This window comes from Bombus fervidus, chromosome 4, assembly GCF_041682495.2.
Source record: "Bombus fervidus isolate BK054 chromosome 4, iyBomFerv1, whole genome shotgun sequence".
NCBI lineage: Eukaryota > Metazoa > Arthropoda > Insecta > Hymenoptera > Apidae > Bombus > Bombus fervidus.
The window spans coordinates 14,387,536-14,399,924 of record NC_091520.1 but is presented as its reverse complement, the minus strand read 5'-3'; the positions used below and the strand labels follow the sequence as shown (position 1 = coordinate 14,399,924).

The following is a 12,389-nucleotide window of genomic DNA, read 5'->3' as shown; positions in this document are numbered from 1 at the left end:
AGAATCTTCCTATTGGTTGATTTGCAATGATATTGATAGCAAGAAGTAGTGGGAGAAGATCACGTTTGTGACACTGGTCGAAGACTGCGGTATTTCTTATATTTTCATATTATCAGTTAGCACCTATCTTTTCTTGATTATATCGATGAATATGTATTTTGTACGCTTTTTCAATGTATTATTTATAAAGTGGAAAAAATAGAAAAGATTACGGAAAAAGAGTGTTATCGTATTTAGGTTAATATCGCACCTATTTAATTGTTCAATCGATAGAAAAAATACAAATTTTCGATTCGTTATTCCGTCTTATGGAGCTATTTTCCACGATACATTTTTTTCGATTCGCTTTGATTCGAAACAACATTTTCTATTTAACGATAATTCACAATATAAATAACGATTATACTGCAACTATCGTTAGTTATCAGTGTCGATATCTAAACTGATTTAAAAAGTTACTGACACGAGAATCGAACTCTGAATTAAAGAGAGAAACATCGATAACCACTTTCATGGACACTTACCGTGATTTCTGCAAAATATTCGGTTTTCCAGTAGACGATCTGAATGGACAATTGTGATCCAAGAATGACTGATTATTGAATGAAATTATGTAAACTAATATCCGTTTTGGAAAGGTTGATATGGAGCAATGTGTTATATAAAAGGGCATATATATAAATACGTAATGTTGATTAACATGCAAAATAACATGTAGATACAGGGGATTAATTTGAAGTCGAAAATCCAAGTTATCTGTGTCACTATTAAAGGTAAGCAAATTTAACTAACGATAAGAAACTTCGTAGATATCACTGAAGGTTATCCTGGTAGTTTCCTGCAAAGTCATTCACATTTTCTTGAGTGCATTTACATATCCTTTTTTCATGCAACAGTCTTTGTGATATTCTTTTTTGTTCTTTCCAAAAAAATATTAAGTTAATTTTGTCTAAAAATGTTTAGTTTGACAGAGATATGTTACCCTTATTTTTATTGGAAAACAAGAAAAACATGAACACAGGAATACCGTTTTGCGTCTTTGATTATTTGCAATGCGTAAGTCTAACAAAATTAGTCAATTTTTGTTATTGTTAACATTTAACAGCAGAAATAGCTTGGATATTCGATTTAAAATTAACGCCCTGTATATGTAATAATCTGTGTTACTTCTTTTGTATCTGATCTTACACACGCCTTTCGTAACAAGAATAATCGTTTGATAAAAATAAATTGCGTAAAATTAAAATGTATTTCCATCGTTTTATGCTTTCATATATTCTTTCCTTCTTCTATTTTAATTGTAATTGTAATGTATATTACATCACGCTTTATATAATAAATAAATAATTATTAACGTAAATTATATTTATTGCCCTTTTAACTATAATTTTGTACTGATCGATAAGATTTGTTACAAATTTGCAACAATGCAACATTTCGTCCACAACACTTTTTCAGCCAATTTACATTGTCGTATTTTATATTTTAATATTAAGAAGAGGAATTTCAAAAGATTTGTCTAGCATCTGCTTTTTACTTCCAATAAAAATAGGAGTATTTAAAGTATCAATAAATTATGGAAGTCACGCGTGTCTTAATACCAGAATATACGATTAGTTTCTTTCTTAAATTATAGAAAATTATGAGAAAAGAAAATACACATACAGAATGCTCATAATACGCAAAGATATATAAAACATTCAAAATATTTATAGTACTCGTTATACTATTTGCTAGGTAAAATAATTCTTTACCTAGATTATATTCTTTCAATTACATATCCAATAAATACGAACTTGCATAAATATTATATACATAATCAAGTAATAACAATTACAAAATAGTAAATATGAAAAAATATGAATCATGATTCGATTGTTGTACATATTGAACTGATTATGTTAAGGGATTCAGGAAGCAATAATTATCAATGTACATTTTCTTTCCTGAGACGTTAATTAAGAAGAAAATTACAAGCAAAATTAGAAATTAAAAAGAAACACGTACTGAACTTACGTATATAACGGCGCTAGCTTGAATTTTTTAAACTTACTTTACATGTATAACTACATGTCAGAGAACGGTCATATATGTACATGAGCGTATACCATATATAGAGAATTGTGACGTCACAAAGATGGCGGGCAAGAAACGCGCGTTTGCAAGTCATTCAAATATCGGCAAAGTTTCAACTTAATCATTTTGCTTAATAACTAAATATATATAACGAAAATATTATTAATATAAATTTTTAATAAAAAAAAGAAAGAAAGGAAAGAGGCAATCGAATTCAAACGGTCTTTGCTATCAAAAAGTGATATTAGTATGTAATTGATAATATTTTAACTAGATTTGCCTCTCTGGTTACATTAATATTTATATAGGGACTTTTAAGGCGCTATAACTAGGAATTTCGATCGCGTATGCAGGTTGATTGTTTTCGATGACGTAAATGGCGCCGTTTTTTCCGTGTTCAATTAATTGGATAATAGCAGTGGCTACATGTTCTGGCCTGTTAACAAATATTATTTCATTCAAATAGATGCATTTTCTAATGGAATCAGACGGGTCAATATATTACGTGTACATTGAAATTAATATGTGAAATAATTAATTGAACTATGATAATCTATTCTTTCAGATATAATAGGATAAGATAAGATAAGATATAATCTATACTTTTTCAGAACCAAATTATAGTTTGCTAGTATTTTAAATATTGGTATTTATATATTAAGTAAATATTTTAAGAACACCAAACAATGATGCGTCGTTTAATCAATGTCTAGTATGAATGGAAAATGAAAAATCAGTAAAGAGAAAGCAATTTTAAATAAGATATATATAATCTACTATCAATAGAATTGAAACGATACGCAAAAGAACAGGAAATTACTAAACCTTAAACAGATATATCGTATTATATCTGAGAGGAATATCAATTCGATCCGAGTGACAAATAGTCAAATTTATGTGATATTATTTTTAACGAAAGTTGTAAACGTTGAAAGTTTTATTAAGATTTTCATTAGCTACTTCATCTACAACGACAAAATAAATGATTTTTTTGTACGATAATTTTGTATAAAATTGAAAATTGAAGAATTGGAGATTAGAAATGTATAATATTGCAAATAAACTTATGTAGCTGTTTTTTTTTTTTTTTCAAAAAATTCCTGGAATTTTAATATGGAAAATTGTACTCTCTGCTTACGGTTGTTTCTGCATAGTGGCCATTGCCATAGCCGCGGTTTCTTCGTCGAGAAGATCCATAGCGTGTTCTTTGGAGGACATAAATCTGGCAGCCATAGCTGTGGTCGTTAATCCAGGGCATATCGTCAGCATACGGATGCCAGTTTTCTCATAATAATGCTACGTTTGAGAATAAAATGTTTTCTTTCAGAAATCTTATCCACAGAAATGGCAATTGTGAGAATATTTGTTCATTCCTTTAAGAATGTACGCACTTACATATGTACATAGAAATTACAAAAGCTTATTGCGTAGATATGTATGTTCTGTTTTATTTTAAAAGTGTCACAACTGGGAAAAAATACATTTTCTGGGACATCTTAAAAATTTCAATTTTATGTTTATTTTAACTTGGAAGATATGGCGAAGCTTTCAGAAAATATGTTCAACACGTATCCAGAATATTGCTAGACATTTTTGAAATACCTTTGTATTGAGTACGAGACATAAAAGCAAAATAAAGTGCAAAGTATTTTCATGTATTTTAAATTTCCATTTTTTGTATATTGTTACTCAAATGAAAAATTTTTTTTTTTACTTTTTTACCTTCAACGACTGAGTGAAACCAACAATGGCGTACTGCGTCCCGCCATAAATTGGCGCTATAGGGATGCCCTCGAGGCCAGCTACAGAGGACATGTTTACGATGACTCCACCATTGCCACCCTTATACTTTCCCATAATATGCAATCCCAAGATAGTTCCATGAACGATGCCTTTCTACCAGCGCCAAATAAAACGGTATTAATCCTTAAAAGCTATCAACGATGCAAATCACTTTTATATCATCATGTCTGAGATTATTATACGAGAGTTTGTCTTTTACTTTTACTTATTAATAAAGTTAAATGAATGCCATCGAAGATTGTTGGTCTTTCAATAATTTGAATAAGCTTTTTGAATAAATTCAAAAAATTAAGGAAGAAACTCCGTATTTGCATACTTCATGCTAATAATGTAAATGAATTTGGGAAGTAGATATTTTGGATATGTATTTTCTTATATCAAATACCCAATTATAGAAAATACCGATAGACGTAGAAATATTTTTTAGTCACTTTATCACCTTAAGTAGCAAAAGTTATATATATATATATGTCGGAGATGAAAGGACAACGGGACTCCCGGTGGAATCACTCGGAAAAGTCCGAATGCTGTAGCAATTACGAAATAACCCAAACACAGTTATCCGAAACTTGAGACAATGAGCTTGGGTTCGAGGCGACGATCGGTCGCCGAGCGTAGCCACGGTCACGGGATGAATGTTCCACCTAACGGAGACGTGGAATTGCATAGCCCGCCGTTAATGAATCGGCTGTACCGATATTTGGCAATAAACGACCTAACGGTCCCGTAGTTAGCGACATACGGATGGTCGCCAGAGGGTGACGTATCATACACAATTGGCAGGTGGCCTTTGTTCTATCAGCCCGTATACCTGACGCCCGTTATGGGATTTGCTCCGAATAATCCGATGACCTGGTGCCGTGAGGACACCTCATATAGCTTTGCTGGGCAGCGAGGAGAGATCATTCTCTTGCTTGGAGTCTTACTAACCAGAGACCTAGTGTGTGAATTACAGAGTAATTCGAGGGACAGGTATCACGAGGAGTAAGTGAAGTGCGAGTGAGATCTTGAAACAAAGTAGATTGGTTATCCCGTGGGCCGTGGATTCGCTATACCGACCCCACGATCATTGTCGTTATCGTTCGAGTATTGAGTCCAGTAATTGATCCTGTATTTGTAACAACAAACGATATCATCGATTGTACAACGACGATGAGCGACCCAGGCGCAGATTCTTTAAACGCCCCAAACCAAAGTCCCAACGCCAACCCGACATATATATATGTCGGAGATGAAAGGACAACGGGGTCACCCGTTGGAATTGCTTGGAAAAGCCTCAATATCATTCACGAAATAACCCAGACACAGTCATTCGAAACTTGAGACAATGAGCTTAGGCTCGAGGCGACAACCGGTCGCCGAGCGTAGCCGCGGTCACGAGATGAATGTTTCACCTAACAGAAAAGTACCAATATTGTGAGACACACGTTGTATTAACAATCAAACCCTGGGCAAGAGCAATGTCGCAGTTATGCGAGTCTGCCTAGCAACGGTAACAGTTTGTTGGTATCCCAGGCCAACGTTAAACAAAGCCAACGCAACCGTAAGGAAAAGAAAGTTTCCTTTACTCGATTATTCTTGAGATCTCCTTGGTGAGTGACACATCGTCTAGAGAGCAATATAAAGAGCGTCATTGTGAGCGATACTTTTGTGTGTAGAAATTCTATTCTGAGTTTAATAAAAGTGAGCCCGTGGACCGTGGATTCGCTATATCGAATCTAAGATCATTGCTATCAGCGTTTAGTTACTATTGTTATTGTTCAAACCTATTTCTTCTGAATTTGTGTTAATAAACGTTATCTTGTTTGTGAAACTACAATGAACAATCCAGGCGAAGATTCTTTACACGCCCATAATCAAAACTCAAACAATTCTACTCCGACATATATATATATATATATATATATATATATATATATATATATATATATATATATACATATTTATAGAAAATAAAGGATAAAGAAATCTCTTACGTAGTTGACATCGACCATTATTTCCCAATCCGCGTCATCCATAATGCCCGCGATGTTTACGAGAATATCTAGTGTCTCGTACATGTCGATAACTTTTTTGAACGATTCTGCGTATAAATTAAATTTAATGATAAATATTATGTATTACAACGCTATATAAAGGTTAATTTAAAAAGTAGTGTATCAATAAATTATTGGACATAAATTTCTGCATTCTTACACTCGATAAATATTAGGAACGCATATGGATTCGTAAAATGCAAATTTTATTACAAATTGAATCATGTTTATGTTAATGAGCAAAAAATATCTAGATATATATGAATACATAAAAACTACGTAAGTACAATATATAAAGTATCATTTAGCTTTTTATCATTTCATTCGTGGTAATTTTTAAAACTTTGAACTATGTTATGTAACAATCATCTTAACGAAATTTTCTATTGTGATCGTCGTTTGTTTGACAGCATTGATTTAGAAGAAAACGATCGTTCCATTGGCTCCAGCTTATATAGATTTATTTCAGTATTATGCTGGAACATGCTTTCGAGATGTGTCGCTTATTATGATTTTTCCTTTTGTTGCGTGTTCTCGTTTCTTACGACTGCGATAATCGTATTTAAGCAATCTAAATCTTATCAAGAATAAAGAAAACTTTAATAATTTGCAAGTACCTTTAAGTTTCTCGCTCTTCGACACATCGCAGGCGATGAAGATGGCGCGGTCTTTGCCAAACTCGTTGTTCAATTCAGCGGCTGCGCTCTCACCACCGGAATCGTTTAGATCCAACAGAGCTACCGCCTAAAATACATAAAAGTACACTTATCACACTCAGCTGCTTTGCTCAGAGAATTTGCACATTTACCATAGAACACTTCTATGTCCATACGAATTTGAAAAAATTGGATGAAAAAGGATTGGTAGGGACAGAAGGGCCACTCAATCTTATCTAATCGAAACACGTGTATGATCGAGTCTTTTAACTCAATTTTGAATTAAAAATTCGTGTACGAAGTCAAAAATAGACTCTACAGATAAACTTGATCTTGAAATTGAACTGTAATCCGAATGACTGTGATTATCGATGTAGTCGCTTGAAAATCATGTTTACCCCCAATTGACTTTCTTCTTCTCCTCCCAGGAGTCAGCTTGTCGATCGACAATCTCAGTCTTCTAGGGTTACCGATTGGAACGTTATTCCAAAAGAATTAAAATCTCAACGATCCTCGCGACTTCCCCATGGAATTCGTTATTTTCGAAGCAGAGGTGAAGAATTTGTACGAACTCTTAGGGTGGTCCTTCGTACTGTTTTCAAAAATCTCTTCCAAGTCCTGATTTTAGACGTGTAGTATTCTTACGATGTTTACCTGATCGATCGATAAGCTAATCTTATATTTTCTTTTTGAATGTTATCACCAAACTTTCAGATAAGATCGAGAAAAAATTCTTATCTGGTATTTATTGATATAATCATTTATAATTGGAATTATGTACACACATACATATTTTTCTCTATACTAATTTTAGAACACATTCTTTCAGATTGTCAAGGTTATTTGAAGTATGTGGAATCAAAGAAATGCGTGGGTAAATTGTAAGGTATTGTAAGTATATATATATTGTGAATATTAAAGTACAAAGTGTGGAATGCAATGTAAGCTGGTCCAGATCCGCACGCTAGCAATGTTACCCTGAGACTAAAAAAACCCCGAAGCCAACATCGCACATGACGCATTCTTTCGTCTATGCGCTATCGATGGCCTCAGCGTTTGAGAAAACCGAAGATCAGATGTAGAGTTTTCTTAGAAGTGGCGATCACTTCAACACAGATGAATAGGGAACTTGGCAAAAATCAAAGATCAAGTTAATTGCGCGCGACTTGTGTGTCATTTCTCAATAAAGGTTGGCACCTACATACAAAGCTATTTGCAATCTACTATTCTCAATCCTACGGAACACTTTGGCCACGATGTTAAAATTAATTTATTATCTACTGTATATTTTAATTGATCGTGATTAATCAGTTGGGATAATCAAAGTGCTGCTATATGTGTGCGTAACATTATATAAGTTATTGCTCCTAAATGGATTAAGACGAATAGTCAGGTTATGAGGATTTCGATTCTTAACGCTGCTACAATTTTCAACAACTTTCTATGTTTCAATCTCGCTCTCCTTCTAGTAACAAACATGATTTGTACGATCAAAGATGATATTCAACATAGAATCGAGTAGACAAGCTATGCGTACCAATAACTATGTTTCCATATTTTCTTGAAACTTAGGATATCTCCTAACGTTAGAAAAATATAATTGTGTGGAAAATGAGCGAAAAAACATAACGAAATTAAGAATCGAAACTCTCTGGATCTACTATATAACCATCGTTGATACAATTTATTAAGTTTTATTACCTTCGCTCCATTTCGAAGGAGTTTCCGGGCGGCGCAGAAGCCAATTCCGTTCGCCCCGCCGGTGACGAGCGCGATCTTACCCTCGATGTTCATGATCGATCGTTGGCAAAGAAACGAATGTTTCCCCGTTTTATTTCTCACCGGATACGACGGTGTTCACGCGCGAAACCTGGCGAATCGAATATATCCTGGCGGCTGGCTCTTACGGCGACAGATGACAACGGTGACCGATGAAACACGAGAAATCGAGAATCAATCGTACCGAGATCGAATGTCTCTCGTGGTCATCTGACGGGTAACGCGACCGCGAATCTGCGGGTAAACAGGATCGAATTATACGCCGATCGATGGAGAAAAAATTCGGCACGAGGTGCCATGGTATCCGCAAACGCCGTGTTTATTTCTGTCGATTTATTGAGTTACAACGCTGCGTAAGAGGAGAAGTATTATTATTATTTATCATTTATTATTTTATTTTTACTTAGTCCGTGCCTTTCGACTTTGGACGAGTTTTCGGTTTTACATCTCGTTTACCTATTACGCTTTTTACATTTTCTCAGTCTTATGGCGTTATCCCCTTATTGCCTCCTCCCTTATATCTATCTAGCTAAACTCTAAACTCTTTTGCTTGTCTATATCTATCTAAACTCTTTTCTTATGTACCTACCTCCCCTCTTATCCACTTTGTTATATTACACTGCGTTATATAATCTATCTCTAAAACTATGGCAACTTTTGGGCTTTCGCCTAAAAGCAGAAGTATTATACAGGAAATATTTATTTGCTCGCAAAAGTGCATATTAGGTTGGTGCATACGAAATTGTCAAAATATTTGAGGGAGTCTGCGTATGATTAACCAATTAGCTGTTGCGACCTGTTTGACAAGCGTGTACCTAAAACGTGTCGCGAAAAGTAAGCGACGACGAGTATACTCGTCAAACACAGAGTACGTGTGGCTGTTACAATATAGAATTTAGTTACAAGGAAATGACTATTTTACATTTTAATTTTATTACTAACAGGACTCGTCGTAATACAAAATATTGCAATTTCTTTATGACGAGTATACTCGTTAAAAATAGCTAACTGTTATATAAGTATGTATGTAATCTTTCGACTTAAAACTTGGTGAAAAGATATAGAGATAAATTAGATAAGAAATAGATAAAATCTGAATCTGATATATGGAATTATTCAAGACATTTATCAAAGGAAACTTTGAGAATGTAAAGAAAAAATACATTTAATGAGATCGTTATATTAAAAATACGAGTTTCTTATAATCTACAATTTCAAATAGTATAGTGGTTTTTAATGATTTTAACAATTATTATTCGAATTTACTTGATCCTTCGCAAGTGCTCCATTACGATAGACTTTTTATGGTAAATAAGGTAACTGCAGCTTAAAATTAATTTCTTTTTTAAATTCTTGTATCTGATGGAATTTAGCGATTCGTGTGAACACATGACAAGATCAAAACGCGTCACACAATATTTTTAAGATAAAGTACATTCGCACTGAACTTTCACTTGTCTATCAGTATTTGCAAAAATGTGAATTTGTACAAATATTCATAGTGTAATCATTTTATTAGATTCGATCGGTAAGGGACGAATAAGATGAAATAAAATTACGTTACGAAGATCACATTGTGAAAAAAGAACATTCTCGTTTCCATTTTTGCATTTGCTAATATTTTATTTTACAAAACTTTATAAAAATATTTTCACAAAACAATATAGAAAATTTTTACTTTGGCAGTCCATAAGCGTGATTAATACATTTGCATTTAGGATAATTTGCGATAATGTATTAATGTATTTGTTATCAATCGCGAAATATATCGATTGATCAAAATTAAATATTAAGGCGACGATCGATAAAATTATCGTATTATCGATGAATAAGAAATCACAGGAACTTTACGTGATTTACACTTATAGATTTCGCAAATATCATACAGTTTATCTCTAAAGGGGACGCCTCACCAAATTATCAAGTGTCTGAACATTAACGACATAAGGTGGTTGCCCATCATGTACCAAACATATAGAGCCATTTCCTCCTTTCTCCATCAACCGGATTACTGCTTTGGCCACGCACTCTGACCTATGAAAATGAAAGATAAGTAGAAATTAATAATTATTTTTATATAAGTCGCTAAACGTCTAAAACTACCGAAGAATCTTATCTTTCTCGCTTATTATTTTCAATAAAGAAAAGAATAATCATTATTACGTATTTATTTCAGAAAACTCCATTAACAACATGAATACTCTAACGACAATTGCTTCGTGCTTGTTAAAAAATTATTACTTTTAGATTGTTGTGAGTTTAGTTGTATAGATATTTTACATTTCGATTAATAGATTAAACCCACTATACGAGTATTAAATATTAAATTATTATGATTCCGAGACGGCTATTTCATATTTTTTAAAATACTTACGGTTGGTTACCCGCTGTTCTCAAACACATCACCGCTCTATTAACGTTAAGGAAACTTAAATGTGGATTTTCAAAGTCGTACAATTTTGTGATCAAAGGAGTGTTTGTACGGCCAGGGCACATCAGCATCATACGAACGCCAGTTTCGTTGTAACTGAGCTGTATAAAAGAATAGTATATTTTAAGCATATTTTAATGTTTCCACAATTTAATCGATCGTTGTAACGTCGATATTAATCTTTTAAATATTGTTCAAATTATTTAATTATTTAATAGTATAATAATTGTATAATATATCACGCTTTAAGAAACTGTGTATGTATGTGTGTGTGTGTGTGTGTGTGTGTGTGTTCTTTAAAACTAGTTTTACCGCTAAACTATTGGTGAGTCCAACGATGGCATGTTTCGTTGCAGCATAAATTGGATAATAAATTACAGGTGCGAGACCAGCCATGGAGGAAATATTTACTATTGTACCACCTTTACCACCTTTGTGTTTACCCATTAGATCGATGCCCTTTAAAGTCATACGTATGAGTCCGGTCTGCAATGATTATTAATTAGCGTGGAAACGAATAGTTAATAGAATCACATAGAAATGAAATTGATCGACTCTATCGCGATTAATTACTTGGTTGTTGAAAAGTTCATTAAAAAAATAACTAGCTGAGTGTTGTATTTATTTTTGCATGTACGGTATCTAATTTTTACTAGTATGTCTAATTTCCCATGAATGCATAAACATCCACATTTGTAAGTAATAGTTGAATTTATTTATTTACAATTTAAAACGTATACGGTGATATACTTACGACATTCACATCTATCATGCGTTGCCAGTCTGCTCCGTTGGTCAAAACTCCTGCGCTATTGATGAGAATATCGATACTCCCTAACAATTGCGCGATCTTTTGGAAGCTCGCTGTTTAAATTAAATCGATCTATTGATTTTGATATTTTTTTCTAATGAAATAAGCTTCGATTTACTCTTGTTACTTATCGTATCTTACAATTTACTTGCTCATCGTTTGTGACGTCACAGGCGAAGAAATCCACACGGTGTGAACCATGCTGAATGCCCAATGTATCTGCTACGACTCTTCCATTCGAGTCTGGTAAATCCAAAATTCCCACGAACTGAACAAAATTATGAACACAATTTGAATATAAATTACCAGATTTTCTATCAGGATATTTTTTTATTTCAAAATTCTCTTCATTTCGGTAAATTTAATACATGAACGAAGATAACCAGATTGCGAACGTATCTAACAAATTTAAATTTAAATTTTCATCCTTGCCATCAACCAAATTTTTACAGTCAACAAAGATTTACCTCAGCCTTGGAACTCAAAAACTCTTCAGCACAGGTGCAACCGATACCGCTTCCTCCTCCCACGATCAATACAATTGCGTGTTTCACATTCATTCTTTCAGCACTCTTTCAATCACTTATTGGGAAAATTCTTAAAAATAATATAATTATATATAATCAAACACTGTCGAAAGTTCAAATAGAGTCTTTTACTCTGAATCGTTTACATTGAAGTTTCCAAAACATCCTATTTATAGGTCTAGTACTTGTGTACAGTTTTAGGTATACAAATGACAGTTATACAACATAGATTACTTTCTAGATGAAGAAATATGGATGTGTCGAGATATT

At 33.3% G+C, this 12,389-nt stretch overlaps 2 protein-coding genes across 2 annotated transcripts; both read right to left on the bottom strand.

The window, feature by feature from the left end:
• Positions 1–2,318: 2,318 nt before the first annotated feature.
• On the bottom strand, positions 2,319–8,451 carry LOC139986194 (15-hydroxyprostaglandin dehydrogenase [NAD(+)]-like). The gene is made up of 6 exons (XM_072001330.1): positions 8,273–8,451; positions 6,533–6,659; positions 5,856–5,962; positions 3,799–3,972; positions 3,215–3,372; positions 2,319–2,512 (listed from the first exon to the last, which is right to left on the bottom strand). Exons 1-6 carry the CDS (start codon positions 8,363–8,365, stop codon positions 2,377–2,379), a joined length of 795 nt encoding a protein of 264 aa, XP_071857431.1. The 5' UTR covers positions 8,366–8,451; the 3' UTR covers positions 2,319–2,376.
• Positions 8,452–9,946: 1,495 nt separating this feature from the next.
• On the bottom strand, positions 9,947–12,389 carry LOC139986192 (15-hydroxyprostaglandin dehydrogenase [NAD(+)]-like). The gene is made up of 6 exons (XM_072001328.1): positions 12,060–12,389; positions 11,734–11,860; positions 11,536–11,645; positions 11,094–11,267; positions 10,725–10,882; positions 9,947–10,384 (listed from the first exon to the last, which is right to left on the bottom strand). Exons 1-6 carry the CDS (start codon positions 12,150–12,152, stop codon positions 10,246–10,248), a joined length of 801 nt encoding a protein of 266 aa, XP_071857429.1. The 5' UTR covers positions 12,153–12,389; the 3' UTR covers positions 9,947–10,245.

What these genes read in the sequence shown, in the direction of transcription:
- LOC139986194 (XM_072001330.1), bottom strand. Translation starts at nt 8,365, where the DNA reads ATGAACATCGAGGGTAAGATCGCGCTCGTCACCGGCGGGGCGAACGGA. An exon ending in TAATGGTCGATGTCAACTAC is followed by an intron (nt 3,973 to 5,855) that starts GTAAGAGATTTC and finishes TGGCGCTGGTAG; the next exon opens with AAAGGCATCGTTCATGGAAC. An exon ending in GCCACTATGCAGAAACAACC is followed by an intron (nt 2,513 to 3,214) that starts GTAAGCAGAGAG and finishes ATTTGTTAACAG; the next exon opens with GCCAGAACATGTAGCCACTG.
- LOC139986192 (XM_072001328.1), bottom strand. Translation starts at nt 12,152, where the DNA reads ATGAATGTGAAACACGCAATTGTATTGATCGTGGGAGGAGGAAGCGGT. An exon ending in TTTTGAGTTCCAAGGCTGAG is followed by an intron (nt 11,861 to 12,059) that starts GTAAATCTTTGT and finishes AATTTTGTTCAG; the next exon opens with TTCGTGGGAATTTTGGATTT. An exon ending in GACTCACCAATAGTTTAGCG is followed by an intron (nt 10,883 to 11,093) that starts GTAAAACTAGTT and finishes TCTTTTATACAG; the next exon opens with CTCAGTTACAACGAAACTGG.